General features: G+C 38.9%; 1 protein-coding gene and 2 non-coding genes across 3 annotated transcripts; all 3 read right to left on the reverse strand.

The window, feature by feature from the left end:
- Positions 1–1,050: 1,050 nt before the first annotated feature.
- Trnay-gua (transfer RNA tyrosine (anticodon GUA)) lies at positions 1,051–1,137 on the reverse strand. The gene is given in 2 exon segments: positions 1,051–1,086; positions 1,101–1,137. It is a non-coding gene; the product is annotated as a tRNA-Tyr (tRNA).
- A 638-nt stretch (positions 1,138–1,775) lies between these two features.
- On the reverse strand, positions 1,776–1,862 carry Trnay-gua (transfer RNA tyrosine (anticodon GUA)). The gene is given in 2 exon segments: positions 1,776–1,811; positions 1,826–1,862. It is a non-coding gene; the product is annotated as a tRNA-Tyr (tRNA).
- Positions 1,863–5,124: 3,262 nt separating this feature from the next.
- On the reverse strand, positions 5,125–6,093 carry LOC139141596 (protein trapped in endoderm-1-like). The gene has a single exon (XM_070711190.1). It carries the CDS (start codon positions 6,091–6,093, stop codon positions 5,125–5,127), a length of 969 nt encoding a protein of 322 aa, XP_070567291.1.
- Positions 6,094–23,500: the final 17,407 nt, after the last annotated feature.

Genomic DNA, 23,500 nt, shown 5'->3' on the forward strand with positions numbered 1-23,500 from the left:
CAAAGAAAGAAAAATAAAATATCTTCAATCGGTCATTCCTTTCGATAAGGACAAGTGTATAGTACCGTCTGTTGTACACTTACTGAGGCATAATGCCTTTGAATGATATCAGTAACAGTAACCTTGACACTTCCACTTATCATCAATCGAAAATTTATCATCAGGTAGGTACTATCACTGAAACAATATGAATTCAAATGGAATATTTCCGTTTTGTCGTCGTGCATATGGCAGAAAATTAAACTTTTACAAACAGTACTTTTCTATGTTCTCATTGCGACGGTTTCACACACGGAAAACGTTTAAGATATATTTAGATGGTAGACTTGTGTAACCCCAGCACCTTGCTTTTCATAATAAATCGATTATTAAAGAAATGTTCATGTTAAACCTTCGACTCGGGGTAATGCGAGGGTTCGATCGTTGCCACTGACATCCAAATACACAGAAAACCCGAAAATCAAAGTACAGTCTCTCCGATGGGTGTGGTCAAGGAACAAAAAATCTGAGGAAATCTGCTCTGAGCTTAGACATCAGCCCTTTTCTACAGTCTGTATGTATCGACTTTGGAATGCATATCAATTCTATTAAAATCAGATATAGAAATGCCGACTCTTCATCTTTGCTTGATTTTTCATTTGTGAGCTTTCCATAACTAGATAATAGCATATTTTAATAGGAATCCTTTGCTAACGATTTGTTGTACAATATTTGTACCTCTTCGTAATTCCGAGAGATGGCGACCGACTAAGTGCCTTCTTTTAGATCCCCCTAGTTTTCGTAGTTCTCACCAAATTTCAACAAAACAATACCTTTAGTATATTCATAAATGACGCCAGATAGGTATGTTTGAATAGACTGAGTTTAATATACAACTGAATGCAGAGAAATGTTGAATTTGTGGTCGAAGTAGTGTGTGAAAACTAACGAATGGTCGATTGAAATTGTGAGTGTTGCTCTTATAGACCGCCAGAAACAAGCTGTTTCGTCGAGCTGTTGACTCATAATGTACTCTTTTGTTGTGTACATCGAGAAAAAAAAGTAAAAAAATCCTTCGAGCCGGATTCGAACCAGCGACCTAAGGATGACAGTCTATTCCACTACAGTCCTCCGCTCTACCAACTGAGCTATCGAAGGGTTGTGCATTTCCCCTCGTAATTGTCTTATATACTTTTAGTGTAATGTTCTCATCAATAAAGATAAATCCAACGGATAAGCAAAGGAAAATCTATATAATAATTTTTTGTTACCCACAGATTCATAAGGTCTTTATTCTTTTCTGCTGTAAATACACAGATCAGCTCTGAGGGGATTTTTTATGTCATGTTCGTGTCACTGTTTGAAAAGCTAGACCAGATGCATCCGACCAGGGTAGAGAAATACACAAAATACGCATAATAGAAATTTAAAACGTGAAGAAATTTTCAGAGATGTAATATCCACAGTCCAAATTTAATGAAACAATACGAACGTTCAAAATTCTATGCAATTACACGATGAGACTAAAGGACGTTTATGTTCTCGGAGCGATTATCGTACGTTTCAGACTTTGAGAACGTAAGATATCTTTAGATGATAACCTAGTGTAACCCTATTATCATGCTTTTCATAATCAATCGATTACTTAAAAAAAAAAAATCTCCACATAAACGTTTCGACTCAGAGAAGTACGAGGGCTGGATTATTGTGTCTCACTGACATCCAAATACGTAGAAAACTCGTTGGTCAAAGCATAGGGAAAAGGAAATTTATAAGCTTACTCGTCGGTAAAAAAGTCCTTCGAGCCGGATTCGAACCAGCGACCTAAGGATGACAGGCTTTCACACTACAGTCCTCCGCTCTACCAACTGAGCTATCGAAGGATCGTGCTCTGCTCCCATAATTATGCACTTTTTGTTTAGTGTCCCCATCAAGGAGATAAAACTACGGATTTATAAAGGAAAAATTATGCAACAATTTGTATTGAGATTAATATGGTACATTCTTCTTTTCTGCTGCACAGAAATCAGATTTGAGAGAATTTGTAGGTCATGCGTATGTCACTGTTTGAAAGCTAGGCCAGATATATCCTACCAGGGTAGAGAAATACACAAAATACACATTACAGAAAACGCGAACAAATTTTCAGAGATGTAATGTCCAAATTTAATGAAATAATATGATTTTCGAAATTCCATACAATTACATGATGAGACTAAGAAGAAACTCAACAATACTACGAATGTTAAAATGTTACGCGGAAAGACACAAATGAAAAACAGCAAGTGATAAAAATGTAATGAAAGTCAAAATAAACAATTGGCCAGACACAGATCTTGGGAAGCTGTCATAAATAAAATATTCACAACTCAAACAGCCAATGGGTATTAAAAGAACGATATCGCCAAGAGCGACTCCTTTGGGGAAATATGTTTTCCCAAAAATAAGCCCACATGGCGACTTCCCTTGATCATTTAAAAGGCGTAATTAACGAACTGAACGGTAACCGACGTGTGAGAGGTTACAGCCAGCCGAACTCTTGTACTCGCTCGCTTTCTAATGAGTATCACAAAACTTGCTTGAAACTATGATACTGTTTCAAAATGTAAAATCATATAAAAGAACAAGATGTTCACAATTTTTCTTTCCTAATTCAAGTGTGAACATTTATTACAGTAAAATGATGCGAACGGTAGATATTCTTTCTTATTCCTAATGAAATTAAACAAAGAGTAGATTGTTTCACCCGTTTGAAAATTCAGCTGAAAACACTTATTCTCAAAGTGCCACGGTGAATTTGATAGGTACGCACATCGAGCAATAAGTTTACCGGGTCAGGGAATATGTTTATGTCTCTATAAGGCAAAAAAAAAATAAATTGTGCTGTTCCGATAACATGGTTTTCAAAATAGAGTAGTTAGGTCGGCAAGAATCTTTTTCTTTCCAAAATATTTTTACTTTTAAATATGCATTTTTCAGGGGTTCAGGGCGGTCAAACACTGGCCACAACATTTCCAGAGAAATGTATCATACATATAAAGGAAAAAACCCATAAAAGACATCCTCGTCCAAGGAAAAATCAAATGCGAAATAACGAACGCGTGATTTTACGGATTTTTCCTTTTTTTTTTTATTTCCGTGTTTACGTAGCTCTAAAAAGGTTAGGGTCGGCAGGTAAAAATAGGGTAGTTCGGGTTATCAGAACAGCACATTTTTTTGTTCGGCTTAAGCCGCTGCGAACCCACGTGTGATTTACTCACTGACTGATGAGAGCGATGCCATCGCATTAAAATAATAATAAAAAACCCCACCAACAGCAGTCAAGCACAGAAGTACAAACAATAAAAAGGGCAGTAGGCAGATTGAACCATGATATAACCACTATACATATTCTATATATAAAATATTCTGATCCATCGTCAGTATGCACAGTATATTTGACATCACTTAGGCTATCGTTTGTTCCGAGTAGAGCACACTTCGCTTTCCTAGTGGAGATTAGAATGTGCTTATAACACCCGCTCATGTATTGCAGGTTTATCTCATATGGTGTTTTGCAGAGTCATCACAGTCAAAATTCGATCATTGGCGAAAAAGAGTACAAATCATATGCGCAAAAAAACTAAATGAGCAAGACCCAAAATACATAAGCGGGAGTTTTATATACTCCGATTGAAAGTTTCAATAATGGTCTTCATAAGCACTTGGGGAGGGGGTCATCGTGCAAATCTTGGTACTACAAAAAACAAATAAACCCAAGATTTTATACTGATATTTGAAATTCAAAATGGCCCCATCCCTGTGTTAAGTCTATGGACAATAGAACATTGGGCTTAAGCTCTGTCAAACCAGTGTTCCCCCTTTTTGTCTGCATTGGTGCAACCAATCAACTGCCATGCCACAGGCGTCAACAATGCTAGGTTCCGGGTGCTATATTTCATTATATATATATATATATATATATATATATATATATATATATATATATATATATATATATATATATATATATATATATATATATATAAAATCATATATATATAATCATATATATAATCATATATATAATCATATTTATTGTCTCTCCTTTTTACGCGCTAAATCTACGGGGGAAATAATCTTTAACGCCACAAACAAATAAACGTTGATAGCAATTGCAATAACGTGCTTCGCAGATGTGTATGCATTCTTTGTGACTACGTTACAAATTGCTCCATTTAACACTATCCCAGCGGCTCCTATGATGGGTCGCGAATTATAACCAAGTGTCGTATATACCCGCCTGTGGCGGGGTTATACAGTTTCAGATAACGGTAATACCACTGATAAGAGTTGTTCTCGCCCTCGTTCTCAATATATGCGTAATTTTTACATCGTCTGCTATGAAAAGTTTGTCCCTCCGCCACCTTCCTATTCTGTTGAGGAGCCAGTCTTCGTTCAGAGAGCACTGACGACGTCGAAGACCTTTCTTGTCGCTCTATTGCTCTTTTTTCTATGTTTGTAAACTCCAGTGTTCGGATATGACTAACGGAAAGAACTGTCCCTTTACGTCAATATACAGATACCATCATTTTTGTGTCCCTCGCAGAATATATCTTATGCTCATCGCCTCATTATCTCGCACAGATGCTTTGGCGGCTTTTGAGATTATCGGAGAGTACTGCTCACTCTTTCGACTCTCAACCATATCTTCTCAATTCACCCGAGTATATTTTTGGAGGACGACACACGAGTTTTGATTTGTGAGGACGACACACGAGTTTTGATTGGTTCTTGTGGAAATAATTAGAAAAGTTGTACAAACTGTGAAACGTTTTGAAAAACTCAAATTAACGTACATCGCAGAAGGTAATCTAAGAGTCTGTACAAATAATATGAGGGAATGTCACTCAGAATCCAAAAGCTTAGATCTCATGACATTTTGATGCGAAGATGTCCGTCAGTTGCTAATTATGTAAAACAAGTCAAAGTTTGTATAACAGTGAGTGCAGTGTCGTCTAACTCGAATCGGCGATTTCCGAACAATCCTTAAGTACGAAGATGACGTACTGTTCATTTTAGTCCTGATATTGTTGTTCGAAGCATAACGAGATCATATAAGATCACACAAAATCTCATCCGTCATGGACAAATGGTTGAGGCAATTTAAGCAGGAGTACTAGTGTTGTTATCCGGCTGAGAAATTGGTTCCAATATTTCCACAGGCGGTGTTGGCATTTTCCAAGGAGTAATGATCCTGCGATAAGCCTGCCGGACGTGAGAGCTCATGAGCCCGTACAAGATCGGATTGATAGAACTTGAGGCCCAGAACAACGTGGTGCAAATCATGTATGCTTCTTTAGGGTAGGAGCCATCGGAGTCGATCAAGTTCAATAGCGCGAAGGGTCCGTATAGTATCAGGAAAAAGATGAATATCAGTCCGCAAAATTTGGAGAGATGTACCTCCACAGATCGGTCGTTGTTTCCATTTTCAGGCTCGGCAGCTTGGACGAACTGGTTTGACTGTAAGTGGACTCGCTGGCTGAACTTTTTGATAGCGAAGTAGATGCGGACGTAGGCAGCTATGGTACAAGCGCAGGGGAGTCCGAAGCCGCAGATCACCATGAAATTGAACAGCTTTGGGTTCTCGTTTTTCATCAGTACGCACCCCGAGTACAGAGGGGAGTAACTCGCCGAGGCCCAGTGCGCAACTGCCGTGGCGAGGGGCATTACGACCGGCACTGCCCAGGAAAGCACGATCATGAAGAATACGCTCGTTTTGTTCCGCAGGATCTTCTTGGAAGGAAAGACGATGGAGAAGTAGCGAAACATGGAAATGGCGGTCATGTGAAACAGCGAGACGCCGATGAGAATGAACGAGAGATTTGCCGTGATGACGCAGTAATCGTGGTTGTAGGGCCAATCGTCGCTGATGTAAGTCACCACGAAGAACGGCACCACGGTAACAAGAAATAGGAGATTGCTGGCTGCAAGGCTGAGAAGAAGAGCGTTGGAGCGAGTTCGCAAATGATTGAAGGCGAGGATCGCAACTATCATCAGCATGTTTCCTACGTAGCCGACCAGCAAGATGCAAATGGCAAACGCGGCAAGGATGTTACCGATGGTAGCAGCCATAGCGTGAGAAAGGAGAAAAGTCACATTACCAAGTAAAATACATGTAACTGGCGGTTCTGCCCTTCGCGAAGAGCGCGAATTCCACCGCACCGATCCCTGGAACACGAGAACCACTCCGTGGAAAGTGCTACCTTTGTAATGTGCCAGACTTTAAGAGAGAGCGGAGCGCTGTACCCGGAGCTTGCGTGCCCCCTCTCGCGTATTAAGTGACTCTTAATACTCCGGATATTTCTCGGAGTTAAGACAAAAATAACCATCACGGCCTTCACTTCAAGCCTTTCAAGATAGTTTGACGTCGCTTACTCTTTGCACTGGTTGCCTAGAGCGATACGTGAGGGTACTAATTGCGGGTATGTTGGCTGTTTGCCATGGAAACGTAGGATTATGTGACCACGCGTACGGTTGGCATGCTGATATATTATTGTCAAAATATAAGGCGGAAACGCGGTACATTTGACCATCTCTATCTTTTGCCGTCGGATGAAGATATCACGAGCGAATGTTTGAAAACTGTAACACCGCACCTATTAAAAAACGCAAAATAAGTCATCGAAGAAAGTGGGTTTAATCTCTCTCTCTCTCTCTCTCTCTCTCTCTCTCTCTCTCTCTCTCTCTCTCTCCCTCCCAAATCCTTAAAGGCGTTCAGAACTTTAAGCAATTCAAACACATGATGACGCCCTCTGGAGGGCCGTCTAGCTATTTGTGATATACCAGAGGCAAAAGAAGCTACAGATGAGCAGATTGACTTTAATATTTCAGCTACTCTATATGTATGAAGTCACGGCCAATTAATGGGCCTACTAGCGGCCGAAGTATAGCTCATTGGCCCAGCATGGCCATTGCGCATGTACATTATTCTATTGTTGCGCATTTCAGTGCTGCGGCAGAACGGTTTCACAACATATTACAAAACCAAGTAGGAAGCTGGTGACACTGTATATTATCATATTTTGCTACCCAATGCAGAGACGCAGGGACGCTGGGAAAACTCGCAGTCTCACTTTGGAGAGAGCACCTATTTACATCACCCAAGATCAAATTAATACGCTTTTGGTTGCGCACTTTTCACTATAAACAAAAATAAAATACCCAAAGTGATACATATGATATGATATGATATGATATGATATGATATGATATGATATGATATGATATGATATGATATGATATGATATGATATGATATGATATGATATGATATGATATGATGTGATATGATATGATATGATATGATATGATGTGATGTGATGTGATATGATATGATGTGATATGATATGATATGATATGATATGATATGATATGATGTGATCTGATGTGTTGTGATGTGATGTGATATGATTTTATATCACATAAGTAAACGGATGACAAGAATAGTTTACATCCTTTGATGACATCCATCTGTGATATATCTCATCACACTGTACTTGACATACGGTGGCGAGACTGTACTTGACAGTTTAATTACATACAACCTGTTATCACTTGACCACGCTCTGCTATTTGTCCAAAAACACGACCTAATGAGCAACCGTGTTGAACTTATCAGTTGACATCTCGCGATATAATAAAGACGTGAAAGCAAAGGCTTTAAGATCATCGTCAGGTATTGACGGACGAGCTCATTGGGCAGTGTTTACATACAAAACAGCAATGTGTGATCAATATGTGAGAACGTTGATAAAAACACTCCTTCTTGGAAATATCTCACATATCATATGAATATCTTAATTTTTGTGCAGGTCCCTATTTGCTAGGCTCTGATACGGTTTCAGTAACGAAATCTTTCCTTGTTAGGCGATAATCTAAGAATGGCACATAATTATAACCGCGAGATTATTAGAGGAATTAAAATATACAGAAGTATTCAGAAACATACTCGTTTCGGACAAATCACCGGTCCATCTGAAGTGTGATCTGGCTGCACGAATATGGAATATCAATAAGTGGAGGTGTCGCGTTAAACAGTGAAGCTCAAAGGTTTAAAAGAAGATTGTCTCGTCGCTGAAATCGACTTCTAGATCACGGTAGAATGCGCCTCGTGGACAGAAATTCGACCTTTCCAAAATAGAGTTAACACAGGGATCACGGCCATTCATATACAGTGACCCCTGACGTTTATTCTTGCTCCGGTAAGAGAATGGTCGAAGGTTTCATTTATACGAAAGTTTGAGCAAAAGTTTAAGTCTTTCACTTTTCACAGACAATTGCTACTTAACTAGGACTGGAGTGTACATTTGAGTATGGAGATGTGATTCTCACTAGTGTGTTTGTATGAATGCAGATTGGGCAATTATTATTGTGCATGGAGATTTACCACATACAACCACTTACATGTAAGTATCACAATCGAGCTTATCATGACGTCATTCGCACAGCGACCGATTCTTAAAGGCCCAACTTCACTAGCTTTACCTTACTGCACATTTATTGAGTTGATGACGTGTAAACAAGCACTGTCAACGTTAACTGATCTTGAATGTGCGACCTAGAGGTCACCAATGTGCGACCTAGAGGTCACCAATGTGCGACCTAGAGGGTTGAGAATAAACACGCTTTATTTGTCTAAATTTCTCCCGTCAGCTGTCGATGTTGCGCTGCGCTATATTTAATAACAACTATATCCTTGGCAACATCTGGCATTGTGACGGACTTTGATTGAAAACAGCATGGATATTTTTACGATGAATATTAAACATTATAAGTAAATTAGTTGATATTCTCTGTATAATAGTTAACTGTCTCCCATCAGGGAATTGCCAGCATGAGGTCGTCGAGATTCACCAACAAGTATTGGATCTAAGTGTGCAAGGTTGGCAAATGTTTGTTTTGTCCGGAAGTTACATACTGTCGGGACTGAGAAATAAAGCTTACAATTTTGTTGCATTTTTTTCTTTTTCAAAATATGCCTAAAGACATGGTTTTAATCATACAATTAATAAAATGTATTTTACAATATGCCGTTCAATTAAAAGCGTAAAAACAACTATTGAAATAATCATACAAGATATAATTTACATGTAACAATTAATTATTCTATGCATGATTCGAGGCACAATATTTTTTCCCTCAAGGTCTCCGCTGAGTAGCGAGCGGTAGCGGGGGTAGCAGTTACTGAATATACTGGAACAACATAAGTGTCCATTCAAGTTCAAGTGTTAATGCTTCCGTTATGGGACAGAAAACCCGGACATTTTCTGAAACGTATTTTACAAACTCTTATGGAAAGTTGGAACTTGTTTATGAGACAGACTTAGTTTGAAATTGTCTAAAATACCAGAGAAACTAAATGTGCAACATATGTAGTCAATATAAATGGGGTAACTGATACAACGCATGAAATAAACAAGTGCTTTGGTTAAAACAGTCAAACTAGTGCAAGTGTGAAGTGCTCGTTCACAACTTGTTTGTCAATTATTTGCTCTCTCAGCAAAAGGAATGCTTTAAATTTTCTCATCAGATTTTTTAAAAATTAGTAGCAGATAGAAAACAAGGTAGCGGACGGGTAGCCGACAGGTGGCTGACATTATTTCCACTAAAAGATTGTCTAGAAGAGTCAATAAGCAGTAGCCAACAGGACACAAGATAGCGGATGGTAGCGGACGGGTAGCTGACACTTTTCCCATCCAGAATTTGTTTAAAACAGTAGCCTATAGAACACAAGGTAGAGGAAGGTAGCGGACGGGCAGCAGACAGTTGACCGACATTATTTTCACTGAAAAATTGCTTAGAAGAGTCAAAAAGCGGTAGCAAAATCTCAATCATTTGCATAAATGAATCATGCCTCGAATCCTGCAATAGTTGTCGTGTCGACTCAAAATTGAATCCGTGTCGAATTGCGTCCGACCCTTCATCAGTCGCGAATACAACACAAGTGCTAAGCCAGAAGACCCCTCTGTCTTTTTGGCTTTGTGGTTTTATAGATTACAGGTGTAGAGAGGCACATTTTTTTCTATCCTTTGATATGAAAAGTAGAGAAGATAAAATTAACAGACCCAGTTTTCAATAACCAGAGTCTCCAATCCCACAGCTCACAAGGCCTTAGAGTGGCCAGTTACGTCCAGGTGATGTCACAATTAAATAGACTGCGGACAATCTTTCCTGTGACAATAGCTACATCAATTTTCCTTTGTCACTTTTCAAATTCCAAAACATGTGTTATATCATACACCAGTATATTGATGGCGCAAATACAGAGAAAAGAACCGTGCTATATTGGCAATATACCACGGCTTGAGCAAAAATCCGTTCTTGACGTTCCACGCCTAATTTCAATATACTGTTATGATATAATAGCAATAAATCACACCCAGCGACGGTATATTACTAGATTTTGACCAGTTCACTTTATATAAGCACAAGCGATAGCGAGTACATATATGTCGTGAACTGGTAAAAATCGAGTGGTATACCGTCGCTTGGCGTGCTTTATTGCAAATGCCAGATTTGCTTCCCACCAATTGAGAACATCTAGGTCAAAGTACTTCCTATTTTCTACTATCTGAGATTGTACGCTGTTTTTCCCCGCGGTCAATTATGTATTTTATGTACCTTATGAGGGGCTGTCGGCCAAAATGCGTAAAGTAACTCGCTTTTTCTCGCAATAAAATCCCCAAAATTTTACCTTGTTTTGTATACGCTATCAGAATAGAATAATACTAAAAAGAAGTCCCTGACCATTTTCCTAGAATTTTAAATGTTCTGCTACGTATTTTTATTTAATTCGTAAATGTTAGAAGGTTTTATATTATTTTCAAATCTATGTACAGTGAAGGTAAAAACGACGTTGTTAATAATTATCATTTGATTCACGTGAAACTCGCTTTTATGCCATTCTGAAGGCCTCTTTTCTCACTGGTAAATTTATTTGAAACCCATTCGTAGCGATGAATTAATCTCTGTAAAACCAACTTATATTATGTGGTCGGCCGAATTGAAATACTTCAAGAAGTCTTTCCGAAGGGAAAACATTTCTATATCATCCTCAAATGTCATGTTGATTCTTAGAGTTTACCTTTTTTATGTCGGCCTGGTTCGATTAAACAAAGTACGAAACATTCTGCTTGAGGTCTCATCCTTTTGTTATGATTGGTGCAATACTGTCACCGGCCGGGTATCGAGTGTACCTCCATGGCATGAAAAGTGCACCCAACGGCTTGTTTATATATATATATATATATATATATATATATATATATATATATATATATATATATATATATATATATATATATATATATATATATATATATATATATAAAAAATTGTTATAATGTCTATCTAAACAGGAGCTTCACCAGTCTGTAGCGTTGTGACTTCAGTCCTTTCCCCTTCCGTTGCTTTCCACGGCATGACGATCCTGCGATACGCCTGGCGAATTTGACGATTCATGAAACCCCACAAGATTGGGTTTATGGAACTTGAGACCCAGAACAGCGTCGTACAAATCATGTACGCTTCTTTCGGACAGGAGACGTCGGAGTCGATCAAGCGCAGAAGTACATAGGGTCCGTAACAAGCGAGAAAAGATATGAATATCAGGGCCGACTGCTTGGCAAGTCGAATTTCCAGAGAGCAGTTCTGATTTCCGCTATCTGTGCGACCAGATTCACTCGACAGTCGCTGAATTCTTAGTCTTGCCTTTCTCACAACGACATAGATCCCTGTGTAGGCGAAAACGGTACAGATGCAGGGAATAGTGAAGCCAGTAATAATCATGAAGTTCAGTACATTAGAATTTTCTTTTTTCATCAGGACACAGCGGGAATATTTCGAGGAGTATCCAGCGGACGCTAAATGAGCGAACATAGCAGTTAACGGCGTGACGACAGGCAGTAACCATGACAACACGACTATTAGAAAGACGCTAATTCCGCTCCGCAGGAAATCTTTCTTCGGACAGACGATGGAAAAGTACCAAAACATGGAGATGGCGGCCAAATGAAATAGCGAGACGCCGATTAGAATGAAGGACAGATTTGCCGTTACGACACAGTACCCATGATGGTAGGGCCAGCTGCCGCTGATGTACGAGGCGACGAAGAACGGAACCACAGTTACGAGAAACAGAAGGTCGGCAACGGCAAGACTTAGTAGTAGAGCGTTAAAACGAGTTCGCAAATGATGGAAGGCCAGGATGGAAATTATCATCAATAAATTGCCTACATAGCCTGTCAGCAAGATGCAAACAGAGATTGTGACAAGAATGCTTACTAGAACGTCAGCCATGACATGTGAAACGTAAAAGAGTCAGTTCTACGCTGGCCTAACTGTCTTCCTAAACGTCACAAAAATGAGACTAACAGTCGTTGTCAGAGAATGGTAGGCGATATCTGATGAACCGTTGCTGATGTTACCAGTCTACGATGAGTGGTGACAGCGCTTTATGATATTGACCAAGCGGGATATCTGTTCTTGCCAGGGCAATTTTCGAGTACGAGGTTACATAATAGTCATTATGTCCCCTTTTGCCACGTGACCCTCTGTTTTCGCCATGCATATAATCCCGTTAACTTACCCCCCTCTTATTTTTCTCATGCAAATTAGTATACCACCACAATTTTTCATATACAAAATAGTAAACTCAACAGTCTCATGAATGCAATTCAAGAGAAAATCAAAAAAGTGTTAGGTTTACAAACACAAATGTAAATGAGTAGATTAAAATTGTGACTTTTAACTAATCTCCATAAGAAAAAGTCGGGCATCATTATTACAATTACTCGTTTCGAGAGAAAGACAAATACAAACAATTTTTGTTGAACGCGCACCTTTAAAATATGCACATGTTCATAATCACTTTTTTAAAGTGTGCCTTACACAAATATAAGTACTACCGTTTGTAGATTCATTATCGTAATTTGTGTTTTTGTAAGTTTAAACTTTTCCTGAATGTCGTCTTTTATGGACAGTGTCACCGTATTACTCTCTTTCCGAAATGCCAGAGAAGTATATCTATGGTTAACTATGAAAAGACTAAACCTCGCCAATGAGCACGAAAAGGTTCATGAGACCTAAAGGACGGGCACTATTTTATGCATACTTCTATTTCACTATTGCTTCCGAAAATTAGCATGCAAACGCAATGGTTTATGGGAACTACGCATGCTCAAACTACCAGCAATAATATTCATAAAGCACATCGAAAGGCGGCAGAAGTTGCAACTGAAAAATGACCACAGTTCTGAGCGGAGTAAACATGTGCACAACATCCAATGACGTCACTGATGAACTGTATAGTATGTCTGCCCTGAGGGCAGCTCTGATATATTACTGCCCTCAGAGATATACACTACGCTATACTTTAAGGATAGAAAATGTAGGTCTACCCTGAGGCAGCTCTGATATATTGCTGCTCTGAGGGCAGATTGGTAGATATACACTATTCAATGCTTTAAGGATAGGAACTGTTTGTCTGCCCTGAGGGCAGCTCAGATATATTGCTGCCCTCAGGGTAGACATACATTTCTTATCCTTAAAGTTTTACATAGTGTATATCGACCAATCTACCCTGAGGGCAGCCATATATCTGAGCTGCCCTAAGGGCAGACATATATATATGTCCTATCCTTCTTACATCATTGCATAGTGTATAGCCACTAATCTGCCCTGAGAGCAGCAATATATCAGAGCTGCCCTCAGGGCAGACATACATTTCCTATCCTTACAGCATTGCATAGTGTATATCTACCAATCTGCCTTGAGCAGCAATATATCTGAGCTGCCCTCAGGGCAGACATACAGTTCGTCAGTGACGTCATTGAATATTGTGCACATGTTTACTCCGCTCTGAGCTGCCCTCAGGGCAGCACTGCCCTCAGTCATTTTTCAGTTGAAACTTCTGCCGCCTGCAAAGGTCATCAGTGCATTTAGATCATCCATACTCAAGAACGAATTCGTACCTCAAAAGACGAAGAAATGTACAAAGTCTAATAAAAAGTAAAACAGGAATGTAATCTTTGAAACCGTCGAATGATACTTTATTAAATAGATGCACCAGTATACGATTATTCATCGATGGTCGCCAGTGTTGTAAGATGTATCCCGTCCTGGACCGTAATGGAAGCAAGCAAACTTTGCACAACATAATATACGAAGCAAAGCCGAGTTCATGACTGAGTACAAAGTTTGCTTGAATCCATTATAGGCTGGGAGGGGTACATTATTGCTATTATTTTATAGTTTTGGCAATGCCAGGGAATTTGTAGATGTAGCAAACATCTGGTGCCATAATGCTTTGTAATCGTGGATTTATTACCAGTAATACTCTGGGGAATGAGGTCACAAAATTCAATGGTATTTAGAAAGCTGTGATATAGTGAAGAATATCCCTTGAAATGGTGACGAAACACGATGATAATACCAAATCGTACTTTCTCTTCGATGTGTTGATGTTGGCCACTGTTAGAAGAGTCATTCAACGTTGACAGTGATGATACTGAAATTGAGTCTGACACCGACGTAGACTTTGAAACTCGACTTCCATCAAGAAGTACATTGTTTGAAAGATTATGTATAAGCTGTTCAAGAGATGCTTAGTATGCCCCAGAGAAGGTTACAGAAACGTCAACAATACACAAGGATCAATGTTTACAGTAAACACGACTTGTAAACGTGTTCATGGCGTCACCTTGTATTCGCAACCTATGGTCAATAGTACGACATTCGGCAATTGGTTTTTCAGTGGAAACATTTTCAATCGCACGGAGCAATGCCAGTTCTTTCTCAAGCTACAATTTTTTCATCAAGATGGCCCATTTGCCAACCTAGAAGAAACATTGTTTTCTGCTGTGAACACAGCACAAGGAAAAGAATGTGACAGTGAAAGCTGGTCTGAGAATCACACGTATTGTAAGCTGTCTGGCGACAGCGCTGCAACTATTCTGGCCACAGTGCGAAATACGAATTTGTATATTCCTTGACCAAACCAACCAGCAGTAAAGTAGTTGACGTCATGGTTATACGCAATTCATGAGGGAAAATGCCAAGACGATTTGACCGGTTAAGAAGGGCTTGACTACGCAGTTTCTGCGTAGTGAAGCTTCATTACGTATTCATGGTGACCCCTGGCCAGCTGTCAATAACTTTGGGGCTTTTGTCTTTTGGCCTGCTTTGCATATGTGTCGTTGGACACGACCTGCCAATCACCCAGGTAGTCAATTAAACTATTAATTGACTGTTTACCGACCCAATTAACACTATCCAGCAGTATCAGTCATATTTTAATCGCGTGGCCTGGGTGGGCACAACGTAGGAACGCGTGTATTTCTATGTGTACGTTTCACTTGTGGTGTTGTTTGTATCATCGTGCGTTTGAAGTCCTTGTTTCACCTACAGTATTACCTTCAAGGTGACAGGCTTACTATTAATGTTCAGTATCATTGCACCGAGTTCTGCCCACGGTGAAAACCACCTGTTTTGCCTACTAATTACTGCCCGTCGCTGCCCGTCCTGAATGTAGCCTATCTATAGCTACAGTAATCAGTCAATATATAATACCCCGCGCCTTATACTTTTTATATAAACCACAGTCCCTCTATCCACGAGGGACTGTGTATAAACTTATAAAATCATAGTCCAAACCGTAAAATTGTTAACGTTCGACCTTATATACAGGCTGATCGTTGAATCGCACCGGCGCATCCATGTTTACTTGCCCCATAAGCTTACTACTCTGCAAAGGGTGGGCCCGGTGGGTAGATGGAATTCCTGGGCCAAAAATGAACACCGGGGCGAAACTTTTTGTGAACCCATGTGAAAACATAAATCGTTTATCAGTTTTGATATATACTCCTAAATTGTAAGTTTGATTGTAAAATCGAGACCACATTCAAGGGCTATGCAGACCGTCCATGTACGCACACACAGTGACAAGAAGGCGGCAAACACCTACTCACCAAGCACATCGAATCGGCGAAAAGAAGCATAAAAAAGCTAGGCTTATCGCCAAAACAAACGCGCCAAGCGCTAACAAAAACCCATACCAAGCGGCCCTTTTCAGGGCCACCAAATACTCCAAAAAGAGAACTACAAAAAAACCCCATAAAATTACATAGAACACACAAACACTTAAAAGAAATAACAAAAATCGTACACATAACAAACAACTGTAACACAACATTAAATACAAAATAAACAGAAAAAATGGCCGTGGAAATAAATCAGCTATTTCCAAAGAAAAGCCGACAGCAACATGAAATTCAACAACAACCTATCATCGCTCATGCTCAAACTATGAAACTCCGTAAAATAGTACTAGGCAAAAGCCTTAAAATTAATTCGGACACCAACAAAACCAAACAGAATAAAACCACGTGCACCTCAGGATTTCAACAAATAAAGTCGTAAAATGTGACTACGCTACATCGTGAGACACAAACAATCGCAACAACACCAATTCAAAGAAAAGTCAAATTGGGCTCCACGAACAACAAAAAACAAAAACTTGAAAGCTATCTGAAGCTGCTAAACTCGCACTTCTAGAGATACCCTTTCAAACAAGGAAACAAAACATGTCGCGCGCTAAAAGAATCGCGATAAACCAGCTTGCAAACAATAGACAAATTTCGGGAAAAAAAAACCCTTCGACAAGGGTCGGGTTTTCGTCATTGTCAACACAAACGATTACGTACTCGAATGCGAAAGGCAATTACGCAACACTCAGTATTATACACAACAAGCCAGAACAAACAGTAAACAAAGTAAACGAACTATTAATCAAAATGTACGAGAACAAGCACATCAACCAGGATACTTGTAAGTATCTAAACATAAAATCCGTACCCCGCAGTGGTACTTATTGCCAAAAAATTCAAAAACCTCCGCAAAAATCTAAAAGACACACCAGTCAAAACAAAATTTACCGAAGTAAAGAAACATAGAACAAACAAACCGAACCACCAAACGGACTCACAACGTGACCAAAAATTAATATACTTGCCTCGCTAATCGAAAAGCAAGACCACTAAAATGCATTAAAATAAATTTTCACAAACACAAACTAAGGAATGAATCTACACTGCGACTGATGAGAAACCACACTCGGGTTTCGAAACGCGAGCGTCAAAGGGCGACTCTATCAACTTTTGTAACAACATAGGTCCGGCTGCGTCTCGCCATAAGCTTTCCCCACACAAACAAAACATTACCGTACACACTAATCCAAACTTCTCTACAAATATCCAAAGCGAAACAAACATTTTTATTAACACACACAATGGGATAAGAATGTAGGAACACATTTTCGAAATGAATCAAACACAAACTCGACACAAAAACATTTAGAATAGTTAGGTGGGGAGCCTCTTTCACATTTTTTACATCTCGCTCTACTGTCTATGATTCTAAAAATAAAGTCATCTGCCACTTTTTCTGTATACGCGGTTTGGCAAAACTCATCTATTCAATCGAAAGTCGGGTGGTTCCATGGTACGTCGAGCTTAACGAATGTGGTTACATTCGATTTCTCCTAGGGCAAATGCACGTAATTCATGCTGTTGGAAATACTGGCCGCTCATAAACAAGACAATAAACTCAATATCTGTGCATCTTTACTTTTATTGTCAAAGTACCACCGACACCCACAAAAAACCAAATGGTTCAGTCCAGGTATTTGCAACTCTGCCATCCGACCGGTCAACAGGAAATCAACCATAGGTGTCTTTTGGCACGCGTATACGCCAGTCACCTCGGCGACGGTAATCTGCACCACTTATCACCATCGGGAAAGGTACTCCTCCCCCTATACCACTGGCGATCCCGCCCTCAAGGCAATACGTCATTCGACCAAGCATTGTTATTGTAATTTCCTGCATAAAATTAACAGCGAGGTCAACCGGTCAAAACGTCTTGGCATTTTCTGGCATGTGTCCGAGGTAGCCAATTTAAATGCCATAGATAAGACAGGCTTCGAGAGAAACCGTCGACCCCGACCACAAGCTGATGAAGTTCCCGTGGTTGACGTGGCAACTGTCATGCATGGGCAAATCGCATGGTGTCGTGAAGAATGACTAATCATTTACACTGTATTGAGTTGGATTCCTCAGTTTATCGAGGCCTTTGTGGTTTGAAATGCATGATGACCAAAGCTAACATTTCGACTGATAAAGTGCTCTTTTGTTCACTATATTTGCACATGCTTAAAAATTGACACCTTTCTCTGACATTAACGCCAGTTTGCAATTTGATTAAATTTGCAGACAGTCACTAGCTGACTCTAAAGTGCACTTTGTCTTTCAATGTAAATCATCAAATTTGGTGCATCAATGTCAACGATAAATCAAAAATTGAAAATTATTCAAAAAGCAAATTTACCCATTATTTTCCAAATAACCATGGTAGGTCTTTCAGATAGCATGTATTATTCTTATGATCAACAATTGTTAAGGTCAAATTTCATCAAATTTGATGCACTAGTCGATGTGTTGCATTTAGTGAAATATCAATAAATCTACAAAATAACAAATATTTGAAATGAAAAAGCAAACTTTTTTCAATACCATATGCCTTTTTATCTTTATGAAGTAAAATAAATTGTCTTTTGTCAAGTCCATCAAGGTTTGTACGCCTAATTGCGAAAGTTCATTTGATGTGCAGATTACTAATAAGCTGACGTAAAGTATGTTTTACGGCTTGCACTATTCTTATGTGTGTATTATCAATATACTTAGCAAGATTCAACAGCTTTGGTAAAATCCTTCAAGTATATACTCAATTGTTATGATATTTCACCAAATATACAAATTACCAATAAGCTTGCGTTACAACAGTGTTGCAATACCAAATGTGTTCCATTGCAGTTGAATCGTTGTATCATTAATGTAAATAGCAAGTTTTCATCAACTTTTGTCCAGTTGATCCTTGCATTTTTGTATCCTTTCATAAGAAAGTTTGTTCAATATGCAAATTACTCATTACTTTAGGTTAACTGCTAAGTGTCCAAGTTGCCGTCAATCTTCATCTTCAATTGACAGAGTAAACTGAATCAACTTTGGTCAAATCGATCAAGACTTACATGCTTACTTCGACAGTTTAAATATTTAAATGAGTAATGTCGTTGTCTGGAAAGTGCTTCATTACCTTCCATCCCGTCATACATTGCTCTGATCAATAACTGTAATGTATGATCTAATGTTGTCTTTCTGAGAATATCTGATTTCTGAACAAATAATCACGTACATTAGTGTTCATTATACATTATACGCCAACTTAAATCTGCACCTTTTTGCTATCACAAAACGTAACATTTCAACCAAATTTGATTCTGACCAAATGAGCCGTTCTCGAGATATTGGACCGTAAGACAAGCAGTCACAGACTTACGGTTACCTGGGTATGTCGACAGCTCATGTGCGAACTGTCCAGTGTAGCGCCCTCATCAGCCTTTTCATCTTTCATGACTGAGCTTCAACGACAGGGCGACTTTCTCATAGAGTTCTATGGTGGCAGCATTTTCTGATTTTATTAATTGTAATCGTGCAACCAAGGAACACATACCAAGACCTAAGAATTTCTGGGCACTTTAGAATCCAATCTTTGTGCCCATTTTCAGATCGATCCCACCCGCAAAGTTTGAGATCTCGATGACACCAGCGCACACACTGACAAACAGACAGCGGCAAGATAATCCTCCCTTGGGTGAACAAAGGAGATAACAATGAACTCACGACATACGTCAAATATCATATCAAATAATGAAGAGAAACTAGTTGTTAATTTTGTGATGTACTAATTATACGGCGAGTGACGAGTTAGCTCCACGATTTAACTTAAGATCTCAAAGAAGCGTTTCAGTGAAAAAGAGAGAAACCACTTTACAGGCCAAATGTTGACTAGGGTATGATCATTTGTCGTTTTTGTTGATTGACGCAAAGTAGAACATCTATGGTCGATGGCCATGTGGCTTCCAAGTATTTCAACGGTAGGCGTTTTACAAGTGTGTATCAATCCTAGTTTGACGAGTTGACGCTTGTCCATACAATAGTACAGGGTTGATGGAACTTGATAGTCAGAGAATGGTGCCGTAAAAATCATATATGCTTCTTTCAGATTCTTTTTTGGTTTCGTGAATATGGAAAGTACGAAATATGAAATCAAAAGTACGTATTTTACCTACAGTGTGATGTTAATGTGATTAAAACTGTATGGGCCATTATACGCACAAGAGGATATATAATATCTACTATCTGGCAATACGTTTACTATTCCTTGGGTCGTTATTCATTGGCGCCTGTAAATGACATATTATTGACATCACGGTACAAAGTGCAGCGCAGACTTTGATTGCTGGTGCAGTACAAAGTATTAGCAACAAGAATATAGTATGTCTGCACAGATGAGTCTGCATCATTGTATAAATGAGGTATTGTTCAGTAATTAGTGTAATTCAGTAATTAACGCAGATCATTACATAATAAGTTTTCCGAAAATGTTCTCAGACATTGCGCATCAATGAGCATGATAACATTCACTGTTACAGTGATGATAAAAATGTTGCGATAACTTTCATTGGAAAGCCCGTTTTGCTTGCCTCCAAACTTTTTATTTGGAGAAGACTCGAGGTTGCTGTCTTTCTTCTAAATTCCAAGGTTTTATCACTGCAATAATTTGTCGTCAGAAATTTATGTCAAGGAAAGTTTTGAAATTTTCGATAACGCAACCCTTATTATCTCACATCAATTCCTTCAACTTCATCTTAAAGTTCTACATCTCATTGAGTAGCCTGCTTCCATCTGATGAGTATTATTTTGCTTTGTCTCGCCAGACTCTGTTCTATTTAGATAAAACAAGAAATAAATCAGAAACGTTTCCATCGTTACTGCTGTCAACCTGAAGCCAAAATTGTTATTGATGGCAAAAACGGCTTAATATTCCGAAATCCATCATTATTGACTTAAAATTCAAACGATTCTATAAAAGTGCACCAAGCGTGACAATTATTGTATTGATGACATATCACGAATATCAAATATCGGTGAATAAACACGAGGGATTTACCTAGTGTAATTAATCTCTTGCATGAAGAGAATGTTAGCTTTCAAAAGTAAGCTTTGGAAAAAAGGACCCTGTTTAATGACATTCTACACTAATTATACCAAGTAGTCACAACGTAGACTGATGTGACATCAACAGAGCGTGTTAACAGAATTAACTCTCAAACGTTGGATGTTTAACCATGGTTGAATACATCTTAAAACCTTCGCTCTTTTTTGATCGTTTTTGATGTCCATGGTTACTCTTCCCAATCTATTGTTATGCTGGCCACTAATTTCGGGAATCAAAAGTACCAACACATATACTGTTGAATCCTTACAAAACAGTTGGTCGAACATATGTCATATTTGTTACTATTAAATTCCCATTAACTAAACGAGAGAGAGAGAGAGAGAGAGAGAGAGAGAGAGAGAGAGAGAGAGAGAGAGAGAGAGAGAGAGAGAGAGAGAGAGAATCCTGAGTTCGTCCTGGCTTCAAATTACAAAGTCACAAGTCTTCATCGAATTCTTTTAAAAGATTGAAAACAGATCGAGAATCGGTAAAACTCAATGATGACTGTAGATCATCGGTTATTTTGATTTATTGATACCTTCGCACGACAAAAGATATAATCCATCTAAACATCCTTCTTATAACATCGTTTTCAATCATACAGTCTGATTAGGTTCATTTAAATACATCAAATGAAATGTTAGACTCCACTTAGACGAATAAACATTCATTGAACAACGATATCACTTTACCAGAAATGTGCATATAGTGAGCATGTGCAGAAGATCGTAGAACTAATCTTAGGTCCTCAATGCAGAACATGAGTCAACATCTTTGAAAATAAATGTCATTCATGTGTGGGAAAAGAGTGGTTCATCATTTAAAATTGCATTTTATGTTACAGTTGATGGCGCCTCGGGTGTCATTTTAGAATCTCAAGCATTTACAATAAAGTTTTCAAACTTGGTTCAAGTCTGTGGTTTGTGAGTGAAGTGGTTTTTTCTCTTTTCATATGGACCTGAGTGGAGTGAATGCGATGAATGGGGTGTACGCTATACAGAGGAGACTTACCTAAAATCCCTATAGACTCTAAGGTAACGCTTTCGATCGTTAGGAAAACCTGACCTGGGCTGCCATATTTCAAATAGCCTAGTATGAAATAGCAGAGAGGCATGAGAAACAGTTACAAATGATTTTATGTTTATGAAATTCACCGACTTGAACCAAGTCTATACAATTTTGGTTTACTACTAGGAGGGATCAATTTTGAAGCTTATGGAGTAAGTAGTATTCACAACTGGAAATTTAATTTGACCTCGTAGAGTTAACACAGGATCGAGGCCATTTTGAATTTCATGTGTAAGTGAATATTGGATAATTTAGTTTTGTAGTGCCAAATTTTGCACGGTGTCCTCTGACATTTATTGTTGGTGTTGAAACGGAATGGTCTAAAGTACCTTGAGGAAAGTTTGAGCAAATGTTTAAGTCTTCCACTTTCGAGGTGCGAACTATCTTAACTTGCCATGGCATGTCCAAAATGCTCTGTCATTTAAAGGAAAACTATTTTTTCGCTTACTTGAGACCGGATGCGCTATTTTGCGGGTTGCGGGCTGCGGGTTGCGGGCTGCGGGCTGCGGGTTGCGGGCATGAAAAAATGTGTGATTTTTGGTATCATTTTCGCTAGTAGATAGAATAAATGCTAAAATAGTATCTAGATGTATTTGTTTATGGAATAAAAGCCGTGAACTTCTTGAATAATGCCGTTATTTTAGCTTACATCTGGTAAAGCACCACCAACGTCAGAATAGTCCATTTCCCATCCAACATTCGCCGTTGCACAGCGCACTGCCGATCGAAGCTTTCGAAATGATATGACTGAACACGGATGAGTAATAATATTAACACAAGACAGATTTCACAACAACTCGCTATATTAACTTTTTATGTAATGATTAGGACGGATAGTTTAAAAGTAAGTTTCGGATCGTTGACAGCACAGATGAACTGGGAGATGAACTTCGGTTCGTTGAAACTCGACACGCCTAATAATTTGTTACTTTTTCATAGAATGCCATGCCCTTCTCACACTTCAGATTAGTTCAACCGCCGATAAAAGCACAATTTTCAGAATCGTTTTCAATGCCGTTTAAAATTATTTTATTGTGGTGAACACGATAATAGTCCTAGGTAACTTTTCATTGTCACGCTGGATCAAATGCATATGGAGCGACTATCATGCTGCAGGTGCAAGTCATAGAATATGTTCATGATATTAGGAGATACACAATTATTGAGAGCTGCAGAACACAAACTCATCCAAAAATATTCCTATTAGATCGATTCCTGAAAATTAGTCAACGCACCGACGTGTTTTTCCCGCTGAAATTCTCGCGTAAAATGTTAGCGGAATGTCGTTCTCTGTGGTCGTG

This window comes from Ptychodera flava, chromosome 10, assembly GCF_041260155.1.
Source record: "Ptychodera flava strain L36383 chromosome 10, AS_Pfla_20210202, whole genome shotgun sequence".
Taxonomy (NCBI): domain Eukaryota; kingdom Metazoa; phylum Hemichordata; class Enteropneusta; family Ptychoderidae; genus Ptychodera; species Ptychodera flava.